The 18,779-nt window shown below is 42.1% G+C and overlaps 1 protein-coding gene across 4 annotated transcripts in view; it reads left to right on the top strand.

The window, feature by feature from the left end:
• wu:fc17b08 (titin) overlaps positions 1-17,145 on the top strand; it is a 73,211-nt gene extending 56,066 nt beyond the window's left edge. For all 4 annotated transcript variants that reach the window (XM_064950177.1, XM_064950178.1, XM_064950179.1 and 1 more), the window contains 2 exons: positions 5,666-5,798; positions 7,244-17,145. In XM_064950177.1, coding sequence (XP_064806249.1) covers positions 5,666-5,798; positions 7,244-13,375 — 6,265 coding nt within the window. In that variant the 3' untranslated portion in view covers positions 13,376-17,145. The remainder of the gene's footprint in view (positions 1-5,665; positions 5,799-7,243) is intronic.
• The last annotated feature ends 1,634 nt before the right edge of the window (positions 17,146-18,779 follow it).

Raw genomic sequence — 18,779 nt, 5'->3', positions numbered from 1 at the left:
TGGACTTTATTTAACTAAGTGACTTCTGAAGGTAATTGTTAGCACCAGATCTTATTTAGGGGCTTCATTTTTTAATTTTACCTTTATTTTACTAGGCAAGTCAGTTAAGAACAAATTCTTATTTTCAATGATGGCCTAGGAACAGTGGGTTAACTGCCTGTTCAGGGGCAGAACGACAGATTTGTACCTTGTCAGCTCATGGATTTGAACTTGCAACCTTTCGGTTACTAGTCCAACACTCTAACCACTAGGCTACCCTGCCGCCCCAATGGGGCTTCATAACAAAGGGGGTGAATACATATGCACACACCACTTTTCTGTTTTTATTTTTTTTCTCACCAATTTGGTCTATTTTGTTTATGTCCATTACATGAAATCCAAATAAAAATCGATTTTTAAATGACAGGTTGTAATGGAACAATGCCAAGGGGGATGAATGCTTTTGCAAGGCACTGTAGATATTCTGCCATTCCAGTTACAGTAGTCATTTACAACATTAACAATGTCTACACTGTATTTCTTATCGATTTCATGATATTTTAGTGGACAAAACATTTGCTTTTGTTTTCAAAATCAAGGAATTGTCTAAGTGACCCCAAACTTTTGAACGTGTGTGTTACTTGATACATAGTTATATTTAGCTCCTATCACAGATCCAGGGAGGTAGGCAACAGCTGATGTCAAAACTGCTTTTCTAATTTCCATTCCTCTGTTTTGAGTGGATGTTCTACGATGGTATGATTCCATATGAAAGCAGTCTTCATAAAGGCCTTTGTTTAAAGACTTTAAGCTGATGTGTACATGCAGTTTGGGTTGTTGTACATACACGTTGTCTACTTATTTAAAGTACTTGTGTATTCATTTCTGAAGACATTAACTTCAATATACTTTTTACTTTAAAATACCTTTTATATTTTGGGGAATGTATGAAGGAATGAGATTTAGAATTATTGGCGGTGTGGATTCAAGACACTGTTGGATATGTGAAGTGGAATTGGTTTGATCCTGTAGGCGAAGGATTGGTTGAAAACACTGGTGTATGGAAGGCAAATTATTGTCACAGACAACCTTTGAGACTTGAATTCTTAGTCATCCCGGCCATGATCTATACAATGACCTACTTAAGATTTGTGTAATGAACTCATACATACCATGTGTTCTTAATGTTTGTTAAATTATTTTTACTCCCTCTATGTATTATAAGGTTTAAAAAGGAGGTGTATTTCCATCTGTTTTTTGTATGCGTTTGTGAAATATCTTCCCCTTCTGTTATTCTTGCTGCTGTTGTCTCTTGCTCTATTTCTGCTCGTCTCTCCCGTCCACTCCTTTTTTGTTGAGAAAACACAAATGTGTGAATTGTCATGTACACATATTCAGATTATTGTGGTCAGATCTTAACTCACAATGTTGAAAGAAAAGTGGAGAGATCGAGACATAGAAACCCTCAGGGACAAAACACATCCCTCACTCCTTCAGGTACTGTCTACACATTTAGACCTAGCAGCAACTTAATGTCCTGTAAATAAATAAAACACACCCCTCACTCCTTCAGGTACTGTCTACACATTTAGACCTAGCAGCAACTTAATGTCCTGTAAATAAATAAAACACACCCCTCACTCCTTCAGGTACTGTCTACACATTTAGACCTAGCAGCAACTTAATGTCCTGTAAATAAATAAAACACACCCCTCACTCCTTCAGGTACTGTCTACACATTTAGACCTAGCAGCAACTTAATGTCCTGTAAATAAATAAAACACACCCCTCACTCCTTCAGGTACTGTCTACACATTTAGACCTAGCAGCAACTTAATGTCCTGTAAATAAATAAAACACACCCCTCACTCCTTCAGGTACTGTCTACACATTTAGACCTAGCAGCAACTTAATGTCCTGTAAATAAATAAAACACACCCCTCACTCCTTCAGGTACTGTCTACACATTTAGACCTAGCAGCAACTTAATGTCCTGTAAATAAATAAAACACACCCCTCACTCCTTCAGGTACTGTCTACACATTTAGACCTAGCAGCAACTTAATGTCCTGTAAATAAATAAAACACACCCCTCACTCCTTCAGGTACTGTCTACACATTTAGACCTAGCAGCAACTTAATGTCCTGTAAATAAAACACAACAATCACCACAAAACAGGTCAGTTACTAATTTAGGCTTAACAGTGTCTGTTTCAGTTGATCTTTTTAATTGCATGTGGATTTGGGAGGGCGTGGGGGTTTCTTTGACTGAAGCTGATCCTGCAAGTGAGCCAAAAAAAAAACATCCAATTGAACCTCTGAGTTTTAATTTTATTTTTAATGTTTATTTTATTTATTTAAACACAATGAATGTCAATGTAAACTCCGTTCAGGTAAGATGTTAGCCAAACTGCAGTAATCTATCCTGCTCACAGTGCCTCAGACACCATAGTTATCACACTCCGTTGATAATTAACTACTGTTTAACAGAATACGTTTGAACCTACTCTCTGAGCATCTGTGGACAATGTGAATCCTGAAGAAAAAAAAATAGTGCATTTTGGTCTAATTTCTAAACTGATGTAGCTGGACAACTCGTTAGTTGAACCTTTCTTCTGAGTGCAAGGTATCGTTAAAGAAAAGATTCAAAACTGGTCTTTCCGCATATGAACAGATGAAGAGATTCTGACTTGCGACTCCTTTTGTTGGGAGATTTATTTTGTTAATGTCCTCTGAGCAGTCCCTCCTATTCCCTCTCTCTAAACCCACTGGATTTAGAGCTGGTTTTGGTAGTCTACATGCTGCTGCTTGTCTCTAAGACTGTTCTATATGAAGTCTGTCATAGGAAGTTATTCCCTTTTAAAACGTTTGAAAGCAGCTCTTTTCAACCCTATACGGTGGACTAATTGTGATGACTTGCAATGCTTGGAACAATACACGTCAAACATGTCAAACGTCAAACAGACTGGGAGGCTTTTCAGAAAGAATTAAATGGAAATAAAACGTCAGAAAATATTTTCTATCTTAAGTGGGCTATAAGCAATTCGGTTTCATATGAAATGCCTCGGATTCGTTAGTCTCAATGGTTAATGTATTCAGATGCTCAGATTACAACAGGTACACACAAACCTAACAACCTCATTTCAATAATTGCCATTTGCACAATTTGGCAGATTTGTTTTGTTTTCTATTGTAATTTATTTCTGAATGTTTTTTTGGGGGGTTACTATGTTATTAGAACTTGGCTATGGGCAAGTGTCTTTGTAGTAGAGAGAATTTAATGATCACTAAGTTAATTTGGTTGCACTGGTAAATTTTCATTTTTTTTTAATGCAATTTTGATTTGGCAACTTTACTAATAAAATATGACTGCTTCTTATATGCCCCTTTATAATATTTGAACTGAAGTGGTTGATATGATCTCCATTTTGTGTATGTTGCATTGAACCTGGGGCACCAATGATTGTCTTTGTGTAAGTGTAAGAATTTACTCAATGTATCCTTTTAAGGAAAAAAATGCCATTTTGAAAAAGAGATGAATTCTAACAATCTAACAGGTCAAATTCACTGGACGAAATATTCACTTTTCAAAATCACCTATTCTTCTAATAAATTTTGTGAAAATGTAATGTTCTCTGTCGTCTTTTTCAAACAAACACTTAGCATTGGATTTTTCACAATTTTGTAATGGGCTCGATTTTCTTTTGTTGTTTCATAAAATTAATACATTAAATATGAATTTAATTAAATACTGTATCTAATTATACGCTCCTACTCATTGCTGTCAAATATCTCATTAGGCCAACTCTGTGAATACTCGTATTTTGATAAAGACATATTTAACACTGCTCATGAGCTTCTCATTCCTCCCACACAATTAGAAACCATGGCTGGTAATAAAGGTCATATTGTCTGACTCAGTCATTAATTGGGTTGATATTAAGTTATATTTTTATGCAACTCGAACAATATTTCGGCCTTAACTCTTGTTAAACTCTATGGTGTGTCAATAGTATCAAAATGTAAACATTTTCCACCAGCAATGTGGATGATAAGCCTCATGGTTCTGTCTATGAAATAATTACCTGGGAATGGTGTCACCAAGATGGACCAACAGACGGGCTTTGATGATGACCACTGCTTCTTTGTTGTCATGGGTCCATGTTCATTCTATAGATTTGATTGAATGTGAGGATATCATGGACTGATGGAAATCCTGACATGGACAAGTGAAATCAATATGTTTGGTTTAGGGTTTACAAAAACCGAACATGAGTGAATTATGGGTCAGTTACTGTTCCCCATCTTTATCCTGGCAGTTTTGTTTTATATCCATATCATTTTTCTCTTAGCATGTAACCCAGCCCAGTATGTTGCATTTTCATGATAGCATTTCTTTCTGAACTATAGAAACATAATTCATTTAGATGGGTGCTGTGAATACTTTATTCATCTTCATAGGGAAAGTGATTGAAGGAGCTGCCATACAGCAGGATAAATGCATGAAGTACCTACAGCTAGGGTTTGGGCGTTATTCACATTTTCATACCTTCATATCATGCCTGTGCCATCCTTGGTTACACCGTATTACCAGTGGTAAATACAAGGGGCGCCATTTTTTTTAAACAAAAAGAAGGCCCAAAAACGTATTTTAACTAATACTAAGGAATTCCCATAGCGGATGCTAGGTAAATGCTAACGAGCGCATGCAAACTAATTGCAAGGACAGACAACCCAGCTCATGAAGTTATGCATGTTTTTCAAAGGGCTACTCAGTTTGCTGCACACACAAAACTATTAGACAGCAGGGATCTTAATCCAGGAGGGGAATGTCTCTTCAGTTACCAAGATTCAAGAAGCTTGATGTTGCAAGCGAGTCACTTGGCAAATTAGCAAACCGAATACACCGCTGGAGAGAATTTATTTGGCACACCTTAGTTAGTTACTCAATAGTTCCAAGATGTGTTGCTGACAAACATGAGCAGTGAATTTCTAACTTGATCACCTCTCTAAATTGCACTGCAGAGGTATCACTCACCTCATGAAGCTTCTGTTTGCTGGTTGTGCTTCTTTGTAAACAAACACATGACTCACTTAATCAGCTGTTTTGGTGAACTACCGGTAAGCTTCATAATGGAAAAATGATCTAACGGCTGGAATAAAGAATGCAATCTGTAAACTTGTGAACTACTCCCCTCTGGGCACAGATATAGGGCAACCCTCGGCAGGAAAAACACAATTTGTGCCAGGTGTGATATCCTTCCTAAATAGCTTGGGCTAATGTTCCTATCGTATTTAAACGGCACTTTAAACGTGTACATGACACTGCAACAAAATGTCCCCATTGGTACAATAAAGTCAGTAAGTAAGTTGACTGCAGGTATTTATTGGAAAAAGTAGAAATATCCACATTTAAAAAAAAAAGATATTCTACAGTATTGAAATCATACTGTGGGTATTTCAAAATACCCCGGTGTACAAGGCATACCGCCTCCCACTACCTATCGCTACAACTCTCATTATAATCCATGTGGGCTTCATATGTTTTAACCTCGAGTCTGACTTCTCTTTATCCTTCTAATAACCTTTGATTGAAAATGAATTCATATGCTTTTGGACATTTTTGTAAGCGTACTTGTATATTCATGACAACGATATAAACATCCTTGTCCTGTTTGTCTTGCAGTGAATGTCTGGAGCTGACGACAGAAAAGGCCCGGGACCTGCAGTCCACCTCCACGCTGGAGGAGTTCATGACCAAGCTCTGTCTGCACCACCAGAGGCAGATTGTCGACGCTCTGGGCTTCCTACAGACAGAGGTCTGTATAGGCATTACTCTCATTGTGCATTTTCAATTCGGTAAAATTTGACAGGAAGTTATTTTTCCTGAAAGTAAATCGCAAATCACACGCAACAGAGGATACATACATGCGTAAACAAGAAGATACCGCACAGCAGAGGAGGTAAATAAGACCGAGGTACTGTCCAGTGATTGTTTTGTCCAGAGCCATGTATATAGAGAGTTGGGCCAACTTTTTGAATACTGTTCTGGTAAGTACATAGTATTATTGAAATAGTCCCCATGTAATGTTGAGGCGCTAACATGGCGGCCATAGACTGTTGTAGTCATAGCCTCTAGTAATTTAATAGGATCTCTGACATAAACCCTCAGTTCCAGAACGGTAGAATAATGGGAGCCCTTTTGGTCATACAGAAGTCCAAACCAGTCTCATTTGAATGAATGTCTATAGAGGCTTCGGTGATGCACTTCCTGCTTTTACTTTATACAGGAAATTAAAGGCATTTAATATTTCAGAAATTGTCACCTGAAAATATTGTTCTATAATTATAAATACAGTTTATTCAGGTTTTATGACAATTATGTACCAATATTTTGTTTGTCTAAATAGCCTATAAAACTGCCAATTGGCAGTGATTTTATTTTTCTCCCTAAGTTTTCTGAACATTTTTCTTTATTTTATTTTATGTTATTGCTGGACTATAAAAACACTGGCAAATCAGCTCCAAGGAATTTTCATTTTGGAAATCTGTTCTAAAGTATGCCTACGCATCGTAGAGAGATATTTGATTGTATACAAATGCAAGCAATGTTTGAAATGATTATGTTTTAGTCGAATATTATATATGTTTGGGCTTCTTGCGGGCAATTTGCAGTCTGCAAATGATTTGTAATTTTGTTCCGGTCCCCTGACCATGCGCTCAGGAAAATATCGTCCCACGGCTGAATCTAGTTGATGATCCCTGCACTAAAATATATGTCAACAGACAATAAATGTCTGGATGTTTATTTTCTTGGAATGCTGTGTCTCATTATAAGATACAATATCAGTAGTTGTCGGATTTACAACTTTTCTAAGTCCTGTCATCAACTGATTTCAGCCGATTGACTGCATTGTTTGAATGGAATGTTGGCATATTGGCTGTTCATTTGAAAACATTTGGAATCATTCCACTAAAACTGTCTGGCTAGCTAGCAAAGGTAATGTGCAAATAATATTTTACACCATCTTATCACAGCACTGGCTGACCATGGTTGACCAGCTTCCTTACCAAAATGGATGCCATTTTATACTGTCATAAGGTTAATGTTCATTCTAGTATTCTAATTCCTAAATCTATAGTTGTAGTGTAAATGCAACAATTCCATAAACCCCAATGGCAAAACTCTATACAGGGCTCTGGATTTGTCTATGTAAAAACTAAACTGAGGTATTGAATAACCCCATGGTGGTTCTTGTTCTAGGTTAAGGCTATATCCTCCTCCAGCACTTCGCTAGCTTCTGCCTCCAAACCCTCTTGCTCAGTGGAGCACGGAGCCCTCCTGGGTCCTAGCCCTGCACCTTGCCTACAGACCCCAGAGAGGGGGAGGACTGGTCAGAAACTTCCCCTGGCTTCCACTCCAAAAGGATCGACGGAGGGGCAAGAAAGGTTGGTAGCCCCAGAGCAGACTGCTGTGTTACGAAATGTGTCTGGGGCCTCTGGGCCGGCCTTGGATCTCCGTAAACCTGGCCCAGGGGAGTCTAAGGCTTTGGCAACACTGTTCAGAAGCGCAGATAACAGTGTGAGTAAACGTCTTAGTGACCATGCTCCGCTAAAGATCAAAATCATGAAGTCCAGCAGCCTGGCTGATGGTAAAAAGCTATCCTGTGTGCTCACCACATCTCTTCCTGCTGGCGCCGGTACTTTGGAAGAAATGCAGGGCATTTCTGACTCCTCAACCAGAGCAGATACTTACAGTGCTGGACAAGGCTCCTCTGTGAAAAGGCACGATCATGCTGATCGCTCAACAAGACAAAGAGGCTCCATTGAACATACCAAAGACACGCTGGTCAAACAAAGTCCACCTGAAAAGACCCCCAACAACATACCCCCAGTTTCCCCCGGGACAGCAAGGAAGACCATAAAGGGGTCTTCCTACCATCGGCCTAGGGCCACTTCCTCAGTGTGTCGGTTTGTAACCGACCCTGATCTCGGCCACTGCGACATCGTCTACATCGACAAACCAATCACAGAGTGTTTCCGGGAACGGCAGCACCGTCTGCTCCCTCGACGCAATGCCAGGAAAAGCACCCGAGGTCACATGTATGTGGAAGAAATGTGGGAGCTGAAGACTGTTCGTACATTAGCCAAGACGTCTGCCCGCAATGATAGTGGCAACTGTCCCACTCCAATGCCAGAGCCCATCACTCTGGTCACACCTAAACAGGTGCTTGGCAAGCCTGAGGGACTACCTCTTGTGGATATGCCTTTTGTTGGAGGTTTTGTGGAGACGGTCAATCAGAAAACTCCTTCCGAGCTTCCAGCTGAAAGTGAGGTGGCTGGGGATGTGGAGGCTGCAGCAGCATCAGCCAGTGAGATGGCACTGATCGTTGAGACTAGTCAGACAGACCAGAGTCAGTGTAAAGAGCAGACTGCCCCTCCACCTCCTTCACAGAGTCCCCCAGTGGATAACGAGCAGAGTACAGGGATGAACTCGGAGCAGCCAAGGCAGAGCGTAGCACCAGAGGATAATCTAGCTCAGACTGTGGTCGAGACACCAGATCAGGATTTAAACAGTATACACAATTACATCGTTTTAAGTGAAAACCCAGAGCAGGTGGTGATGGGGAAAGATGTAAACTTATCACAGGATAAGACATCAGAAGAAGCTGAGCTTGTCCAGGATATACTGCAGAGTGTGCCAGAGGGCCAGAAAGTTATCTCTGAAACCCAACAGGAATCTGCATCACTGACCCCTTCCCTGGAGAGCAATGAAGACAAAGAGGTAGTGAGTGCAGTTGACAAAGAGGTAGTGGGTGCAGGTGCAGTTGACAAAGAGGTAGTGGGTGCAGGTGCAGTTGACAAAGAGGTAGTGGGTGCAGGTGCAGTTGACAAAGAGCAGGCCATGCCTCTGGAACCTCAAATTTCAATTGACCAGAAACCGTCTGAGGGCTCTGGAGGAGAAGCAAATGCTGGCATGGAGGTTTCCACAGAGAGCGAAAGGATAGAGGTGCAGGAAACGGGCAAGGTTGAACCAGACTTGGGTCCAGGCGATGGCGACAATGTGCCTGAAGAGGAAAAGACACATGTTGATTCGTCCTCTAAAAAGGTCAGTAAGGCAGTTGAGAGAGAATTGACTCTCAGGCGTTCTGAAAAACAGGGTATTCCAGCACGAGTGATTCCTTCAAGGGTGAAGGAAGCTGCAGTGATTGATACAGAGAGTATGATTATATGTGGATATGTGAATGGTAGACCTATTGGACATTCTGACAGATGTTTGCGTGAACGGCCAGCCAGAACCACCCCAGAGTCTACTCCTACTAAGACTAAACGCCCCACTAAGGCGTCTCTGAAACAGACAGAGAACCCTTCTGAGAACGCGGCTGAGATTCCACAAGTCTCACCTGAGACTCCTCTCACTCCGATCCCTGCTGGGGAAAGCGTCAAAAGCCCTTCGTCGAAGCGCCTCACCAAGGCCTCCCTGAAACAATCTGAGAAATATTCTGAGAACATGCCAGAGTTTCCTCAAGTCTCACTCCCTTTAGCCGAAGTGATCAAAAGCCCTTCGTCGAAGCGCCTCACCAAGGCCTCCCTGAAACAATCTGAGAAATATTCTGAGAACATGCCAGAGGTTCCTCAAGTCTCACTCCCTTTAGCCGAAGTGATCAAAAGCCCTTCGGCGAAGCGCCTCACCAAGGCCTCCCTGAAACAATCTGAGAAATATTCTGAGAACATGCCAGAGGTTCCTCAAGTCTCACTCCCTTTAGCCGAAGTGATCAAAAGCCCTTCGTCGAAGCGCCTCACCAAGGCCTCCCTGAAACAATCTGAGAAATATTCTGAGAACATGCCAGAGGTTCCTCAAGTCTCACTCCCTTTAGCCGAAGTGATCAAAAGCCCTGTGTCCATACGGCCCAAAAGAACCCCTAAAGCTAAAATCACCCAGAACCTGTCTGACACACAGACCCCTGCTGAAGCAAGCCAGAACCTGCCTGACACACAGACCCCTGCTGAAGCAAGCCAGAACCTGCCTGACACACTGACCCCTGCTGAAGCAAGCCAGAACATGTCTGACACACAGACCCCTGCTGAAGCAAGCCAGAACATGTCTGACACACAGACCCCTGCTGAAGCAAGCCAGAACATGTCTGACACACAGACCCCTGCTGAAGCAAGCCAGAACATGTCTGACAGACAGACCCCTGCTGAAGCAAGCCAGAACCTGCCTGACACACAGACCCCTGCTGAAGCAAGCCAGAACCTGCCTGACACACTGACCCCTGCTGAAGCAAGCCAGAACATGTCTGACACAAGGACCCCTATTGCCCCTATAACAGCAAGCCAGAGCATTCCTGACACTCCTCAAGTCCCAGAAACACCAGTCAACTCCTCCAGGAGACCTGGGTCCAGACAGCCCCTCAGATCTGCCAGACTGCAACAGGCAGCAGCTGTTGCCTCCCCTCTCGTCCCTGACGCCTCAGCTCTCATCCCTGACGCCTCAGCTCTCATCCCTGACGCCTCAGCTCTCATCCCTGACGTCTCCCCTCTCGTCCCTGACGCCTCCCCTCTCGTCCCTGACGCCTCCCCTCTCGTCCCTGACGCCTCCCCTCTCGTCCCTGACGCCTCCCCTCTCGTTCCTGACGCCTCCCCTCTCGTCCCTGACGCCTCCCCTCTCGTCCCTGACGCCTCCCCTCTCGTCCCTGACGCCTCCCCTCTCGTCCCTGACGCCTCCCCTCTCGTCCCTGACGCCTCCCCTCTCGTCCCTGTCGCCTCCCGTCTCGTCCCTGTCACCTCCCCTCTCATCCATGTCATCCCTGTCGCCACCCCTGTCGCCTCCCCTCTCGTCCCTGACGCCTCCCCTCTTGTCCCTGACACCTCCCCTCTCGTCCCTGACGCCCCCCTTTTCGTCCCTGATGCCTCCCCTTCTTTTGAAGGGGCTGTTACTTTCATTGTTTCCCCAGAACCGTCTACCTCCCTCCCACTCCCCTCCACTGAGCTCAACCCCGTCTCCCATCTCTTTCCTTCATCTCATCAAAACAGTGCAGTCACCCAGAGTTCTGCAGAGCTGAAAGTTCAAACATCTCAGCCAGCTCCAAATGCCAAACCCAGCGAGACAGAGAAAACAGCAGAGGAAACTAGGGTGCAAACTAGACCGAAGCTTAGGTCGTCAATGATGGTAGCAAAGGAAGTTGAAGTTGTTGAGAGTCAGCAAGTTAGCAGTGAGGATTCTGCTCTCACAGAGGGTACAAGCATTAAAAAGAGTGAGGCCCACACACAAAGTAGTCCACTAAGAAGCAAAAGAACTCTCAAAAAGGATGGAGAATCAAGAAAATTGACTTTGCTGAAAAACTCAGAGGAACCTACTTTGCTAAAGAAGGCAGAGGCACCAACTTTAATGGATAACAAAACTTCATCTGAATGGTCCAGTAGGTCTTCCGTCAGCAGTGCTTCAGACAAACCTGGGCGAATGCCATTGAGGAGTGAGAGTAGTAAAACTGACGTGGCCAGCCAGTCCATTACCCTGGCAACCCCACCAACCCCAATGGAGAACAGGAAGTCAGCTTTGAGAGTCCAGAGATCGCCCACACCCTCGACCAGTGCTCCAATCACAGCTGAGAAATGGAGTGAAGTAGCATCTCCCATTAGGCTGAAATCCCCCGTGAGACTTCCATCACCAATCAGGTTCAAACCAGAGAGGATCATCAAGTCTCCATTGAGGGAATCACCTTTGCTGGACAGTTCCCCTCTGCCCTCCAGCTCAGTCACTCCTCTCCTCCTGCCCAAGCTGGAGCTTCCAGTACAGACTCGACACAAGTTCCTGGAGTTACTGGATGTAGAGGAAAACCAACAGAAAATCTCCTCTCTGAACACCAGGTTCGATAAGATGCAAAGAGGCTGGGTCCAGATGGACAAAGAGGGACATCCAACGCCAAGACACAAAAATAAGGCAGACAGACAGGCAGCGATATGGAAGAGTAAGCGCAGGGTTCGCAAGCCCAAGTCTTCGGATCATCAGAGGTACTCTCTAGTTCAAATGCTTTTCAAGAACGATTTGGACCTAGCCAGCATTTGCCACTGGTACATGGAGTCAACAGAAACCCAATCACTGGTCATCGTAAAGAAGGTGAACACGCGTCTTCCCTCTGAGACCCAGCTGCTCTTCCCCGGTATGTCCCAAAGGCCATCTCAAGGGGTTTTCCCTAGCCTTCAAGCCGAGCGCTTGAAGAAACATTTGAAGAAGTTTGCCATGGCTTCCCCTGTGAAGAGCAACCCTAAGAGTCAGAAGCTGATTGCTAAAGCCCTGGAGCAGGAGGTCAGTACAAGTATGCCCAAAGGGAAGGAAAAGAGAGAGCTGACTACAGCCACCCGGATCTCCACCAAAGCCTATGTTTCCTCTGCAGAGGCACAGGTCCAACCAGCCGACGGCCAGAAGGCCTCAGCAAAGGCCAAGAACCCAGCCAGCGCCCGGATCCTGAGGAAGTACTCCAATATAAGGGAGAAGATGCAAGGTCAACAGAGCTCCAAGAATCCGAAAGGGGCCCCAAGAAAAGAGCTTGAAGTTTCCAAAGTCAAACCCTCTAAACCCCCAAAGAAAAAATTGGCAAAACCGTCAAAATTGAAACCGGCCATTGCCCAGAGGCAGAAATTATCCGTTTCTGGTGATAAAAGTGTAAAGGAGACAAGTGTAGTAAAAACAGAGCGAGCACAGCCATCTCCTAGTAGAAAGCCTCCAGTAAAATCTGCTGTCCTGGAGAGATCAGTCAAGATTAGCAGAAGCAGTAGAACTTTAAGAGATCTCAGTAGGAAAGAGAGTGCATCACCACAGAGGTCTCCCCAAAGAGTAATGACTCCAAAAGCACAGAAAAACACCCCTGCTCCTGCCACCATCCCCAAGACTGACTTTAACAAGCAGCAGGTTGGAGCAGAGAAGGCAGTGGCGGATAAGACTATGGCAACAAAAGGTCAAACAAAGAGACCCTCTCAAAGTAGAGTCTTTGAGACTAAAGTCACTGAAAGTAAAAGTAATGAGCGCAATGGCGCTGAAAGTGCTGCAGAGACTCCTCAACAGAACATGGACGTCAAAACACCAGGTTCTCCTGACCAGGTTCTCACTAGGTCACAGAGGAAGATGGAGGCCACTCCACCCCCCTCCGTCCCTCAGAGTGCAAGCCCTAAGCCTGCCACTAAGAAAGCAAATGAACCTGCTCAGAGTGGAACTCCTAAGGGTGCCACAAAGAGAGCTCTGGAGCCTACACATACTGTTAGTACAAGCCCTAAGCCTGCCATAAAGAGAGCCAGTGAACCTGCTCAGAGCGGAACTCCTAAAGGTGCCACAAAGAGAAGCCAGGAGAGCCCACAGACTCCAGCCAAGCGCACCAGGACATCCCTACAGAAATAAAGCTTGTGTCCAGACATGGACTGTAACAGCCAATCTGACGACATTTAGTTGTTTTGTTTTTTCTGGAATATATTAGAAAGGACTGGTAGTATCTATCTATTTTTGTGTGTACTTCCCAAGCGGTGTTGGTAAATGATCGTTTGGAAGGAGATCGACATGCTGAAGAAAGAGGAAAAATAGTGGTTTTGTCTTGTTTAGTTTTGTCTAACTGGCCTGGAGATGTATCTTATTATGCGGGTATATCTGCATTGTAAACATGTAAGCCATTTTATTTTGGGGTTTTGATGCAGAGCTGATGAGTTATTCAGACTACAGCATGCCAGGTCCTCCACCTTTGGTTGTCCAAGTTTTTTATATTCCATAGTGTCTATTCCACGGTTTGAAAAATAGTGAGGTATACTGGCATGAAAACATCAGCACCATGTTGCTACGAAATAAATGATGATGTTCTCTGACTGTAGCACAGCTCAGGTTTCACTGAACATTCTCTTGGAACTATAGCCTATATTCATCAATGTCTCCCGCCCATCTCGCAATCAAGGAGTTTGTGACTTTGTGATCAGGTGCCTTATTTATCAGATGTAGAGTAATGCGTTGACAACAGGTGAAGACTCAGTTCTCTGGCCATTGCAAAAACACGTGTACTGTAGGAAGAGTGAGAAAGGGAGCTTTCTAGATATGGATTTGGTGCAGGTCAGCGCACGTTGTCATGTTGGGGTCCTTCACAGGTTAAACTCTTCTCCGGTTATCTTGTAGATCTAGGTCATTTGTTCAAGACCTGCACCATATTTGTGGATTTGTGCGTCTTAATGCACAACTTCCCTCCATGGGTTCAGCCCTCCATGTTCCCGAGTTTCCTCGGTCTTCCTGCTATATAAACCACCATCATGGGTTGTTATTCCCATGAGTTCTCTTTTTAATGTCTTTTTGTTTTTAGATCCTGGGGATATTTCTTTTCAGAGATGTAGCCTTATAACTGATGTTATGGTAGCTTTGTTTAACTTTCAAATACTGTCTGAGTTAACAAAGGAGGGTTTTTTTCCGTTGCAATGCGTGTGAGATATTTACACCTGCCTTGTTATGTTGTAACTCTGATCCAGTCCTTCTTGTCTTATTTGATTCCCGTTAAAGTTGAATGGTCTGGTGTGGTCATTACCTGCTTATTGCATGCTGTAGCTGCCTGTAGCATTTACATTTAACAAAATTCTTGTTGAGCCTTTTCACCTTGTTTTTTTTTTCTTCCTGAACTAGCATTTGTTTCTGAAACTTCTTTAACTAAGACTATGCATGCACGTTACCGTGGCCCTCTGTGTGCTGAACTGTATGAGCATTAACAACTGAAGAAATGGACCCTTGGAAGACGTGTCATTGGTCAGCTATTTTGGAAGGGGGTTTGCTGTTTGAGAGCAGATACCAGGGTTGACGCTACATGGAGCCACACTTTGTATCTAATGTTGGCTGTATATGTTTTTCCTGTGCTTTATGGGAGTGTTTGCCTTTTATTTGTACAATATTGCCGTATAATGACCCCTGTTGGCCATTTGAAAACTGTTGAAGAAAATGCTTCACCTTTTCATATCTTTGTATGATCTGTAAGTATTATACGGAACAAGAATATAAACGCAACATGCAACCATTTTACTGAGTTTACAGTTCATATAAGGACATTTAAATAAATACATTGAAACAAATTTGTGCACAAAATTTGAGAAATATGCTTTTAGTGCATATGGAAACATTCTGGGATCTTTTATTTCAGTTCATGAAACATGGGACCAACTCTTTACATATTGCGTTCATATTTTTTATATATATTTATATACTACTGGTCAAAAGCTTTAGAACACCTACTCATTCAAGGGTTTTTCTTTATTTGTACTATTTTCTACATTGTAAAATAATAGTGAAGACATCAAAACTATGAAATAACACACATGGAATCATGTAGTAATCAAAAGTGTTAAACAAATCAAAATATATTTTATATTTGAGATTCTTCAAATAGCTACCCTTTGCACACTCTTGGCATTCTCTCAACCAGCATCACCTGGAATGTTTTTCCAACAGTCTTGAAGGAGTTCCCACATATGCTGAGCACTTGTTGGCTGCTTTTCTTTCACTCTGCGGTCCAACTAATCCCAAACCATCTCAATTGGGGTGAGGTCAGGTGATTCTGGAGGCCAGGTCATCTGATGCAGCACACCATCATGCTCCTTCTTGGTAAAATAGGCCTTACACAGCCTGGAGGTGTGTTGGGTCATTGTCCTGTTGAAAAACAAATGATAGTCCCACTAAGCCCAAACCAGATGGGATGGCGTATCACTACAGAATGCTGTGGTAGCCATGCTGGTTAAGTGTGCCTTGAGTTCTAAATAAATCACAGACCGTGTCACCAGCAAAGCACCATCTCACCACCTCCTCCATGCTTCATGGTGGGAAATACACATGCTGAGATCATCTGTTCACTCACAAAGATACAGCGGTTGGAACCAAAAATCTCCAAAGGACAAATTTCCACCGTTCTAATTTCCGTTGCTCATGTTTCTTGGCCCAAGCAAGTCTTCTTCTTATTGGTGTCCTTTAGTAGTAGTTTCTTTGCAGCAATTTGACCATGAAGGCCTGATACACACAGTCTCATCTGAACAGTTGGTGTTGAGCTGTGTCTGTTACTTGAGCTCTGTGAAGCATTTATTTGGGCTACGATTTCTGAGGCTGGTAACTCTGGGTCTTCCATTCCTGTGGCGGTCCTCATGAGAGCCAGTTTCATTATAGCGCTTGATTGTTTTTGCGACTGCATTTGAAGAAACTTTCGAAGTCCTTGCAATTTTCCGTTTTGACTGAAAGTAATGATGGACTGTCATTTCTCTTTTCTTATTTGAGCTGTTCTTGCCATAATATGGACTCTTTTACCAAATAGGGCTATCTTCTGTATACCCACCCTACCTTTTCATAACACTACTCACATGCATTAAGAAGGAAAGAAAATCCACAAATGAACCTTTAAGAAGACACACCTGTTAATTTAAGTGCATTCCAGGTGACTATCTCATGAAGCTGGTTGAGAGAATGCCTAAATTGTGCAAAGCTGTCATCAAGGCAAATTTTGGCGATTTGAAGAATCTCAAATATAAAATATATTTTGATTTGTTTAACACTTTTTTGGTTACTACATGATTCCATATGTGTTATTTCATATGATGTCTTCACTATTATTCTACAATGTAGAAAATAGTAAAAATAAAGAAAAACCCTTGAAATGAGTATGTGTTCTAAAACGTTTGACTGATAGTGTTTATCCCACTGTTATAGAAATGGCTTGTCTGCCATGTATTATTTGTAGTTGTCAGATTGTGTTGATATTTTGCTTCAGGAAGATGTTCTCTTGGTGCGGCGCTTCTGTACTTCAGCAATAGTTTGACCTCCATTTGTCTACGTCAATAGAAAGAAGACACATTTTAGCACAATGTTATTTTTATCATGGTTATTTCACGTATTCATCATTTGTAAATGCAAAAAGGTATAAATCATGTTTTATATTGTTATTTAAGAAATCCCTATAGGTAAATACATACAGTAGACCTAAATTAAGCAACCCACCAAATATCAAACTTGAACATGTTTTATTCTTCTTTACTGTGGATATTTATAGTTTTTGATTTTGTATATTGGAAAATAAATAACTGATTTATGTGTTAATCCCAATAATGAGACGTCTTAAGGTGATGACGCTGTATTTTTGCTGGACTCGATAAAAAGGTGTTTGAGTTGTATATTTGGTTTCATGCTTCGTTTGTCCATCTCCAGTGGTTAGCTTTCACTAATCTACTGTCAAGCATTTTGAGGTAGAACTAAAACAACTGTATTCCTCACTTTGATCTTATAAATATCATTCTCATATGTTCATACCGTCCTGGAATTACAAGTCAAATTGCACTCTAATCATCCTCATTGTGCCTTCAGAAAGTATTCACACCCCTTGACTTTTTACCACATTGTTTCAAGTTGAATTAAAAATGGATTACAATTTGATTTTTGTGTCATTGGCCTGAACATAATATCCTATAATGTCAGTGGAATTGTTTTTAGAGTTATTCATGTATGAATTAGAAATGAAAATCTTATGTCTCAAGTCAATAAGTATTCAACCCCTTTGTTATGGCAAGCCTAAATAAGTTCAGGAGTACAAAACTGTGCAATAGTGTTCAATCTGATTTTTTTTAAGGACTACCTTATCTCTGTACCCCACACATACATTATCTGCTAGGTCCCTCAGTCGAGCACTGAATTTCAACCACAATGACCAGGGAGGTTTTTCAATGCCTCGCAAAGGGCACCTATTGGTAGACGAGTATTTTATTTATGCAGACGTTGAATATCTCTTTGATGGTGAAGTTATCAATTACACTTTGGACGGTGTATTAATGATGTATCAACAATACCAACCTAAATGACAGAGTGAAAAAGACACCTGTACAGAATAAAAACATTCAGAATCATGCATCCTGATTGCAATAAGACACTAAAGTAAAACTGCAATATGTGGTAGAGAAATTAACTTCATGTCCACATCACTGAGTACCACTCTTCATATTTTCAATCATGGTGGTGGCTGCATCATGTTATGGGTATTCTTGTCATCGGCGAGAACTAGGGAGATTTTTTAGTATAAAAATAAATAGAATAGAGAGAAGCAAAATCCTGGAGGAGAAGCTGGTTGTCTGATTTCCAACAGACACTGGGAGAAGTTCACCGTTCAGCAGGACAATAACCTAAAACGTATGGCCAAATCTACACAAGTTGGTTACCAAGACAATATTTAATCTTCCTAAATGTCCTAGTTAACAGTTTTGAGTTAAAACTGTACTTGAAACATCACAGAGCTTGAATAATTTCAATAATTATGTTTAAATTAAATCCAATCCAGCTTTGCAAAGCTCTTAGACTTACCTAGAAAGACTCACAGCTGTAATCGCTGCCAAAGGTGATTCTAACATGTATTGACTCAGGGGCGTGAATACTTAGGTAAATGAGATACTGTACATTTGCAAAGGTTTCTAAAAACATTCGGAAAGTATTCAGACCCCTTCAACATTTTGTTACAGCCTGAATTTAAACTGGATACCTCCTCAATCTACACACAATACCCCATAATGACAAAGCAAAAACAGGTCTTTTAGAACATTTTGCTAATTTATTTAAAAAAAATTAAGGCAAAATATCATATTTACTTAAGTATTCAGACCCTTTACTTAGTACTTTGTTGAAGCACCTTTGGCAGCAATTACAGTCTCAAGTCTTTTTGGTTATGATGCTACACGCTTGGCACACCTGTATTTGGGGAGTTTTCCCATTCTTCTCTGCAGATCCTCTCAAGCTCTGTCAGGTTGGATGGGGTTCAAGTCCA

The sequence above is a fragment of the Oncorhynchus masou genome, chromosome 31, assembly GCF_036934945.1.
Source record: "Oncorhynchus masou masou isolate Uvic2021 chromosome 31, UVic_Omas_1.1, whole genome shotgun sequence".
Lineage (NCBI taxonomy): Eukaryota > Metazoa > Chordata > Actinopteri > Salmoniformes > Salmonidae > Oncorhynchus > Oncorhynchus masou.
Note: the sequence above shows the minus strand (reverse complement) of the source record. Positions and strands in the feature narration are given on the sequence as shown.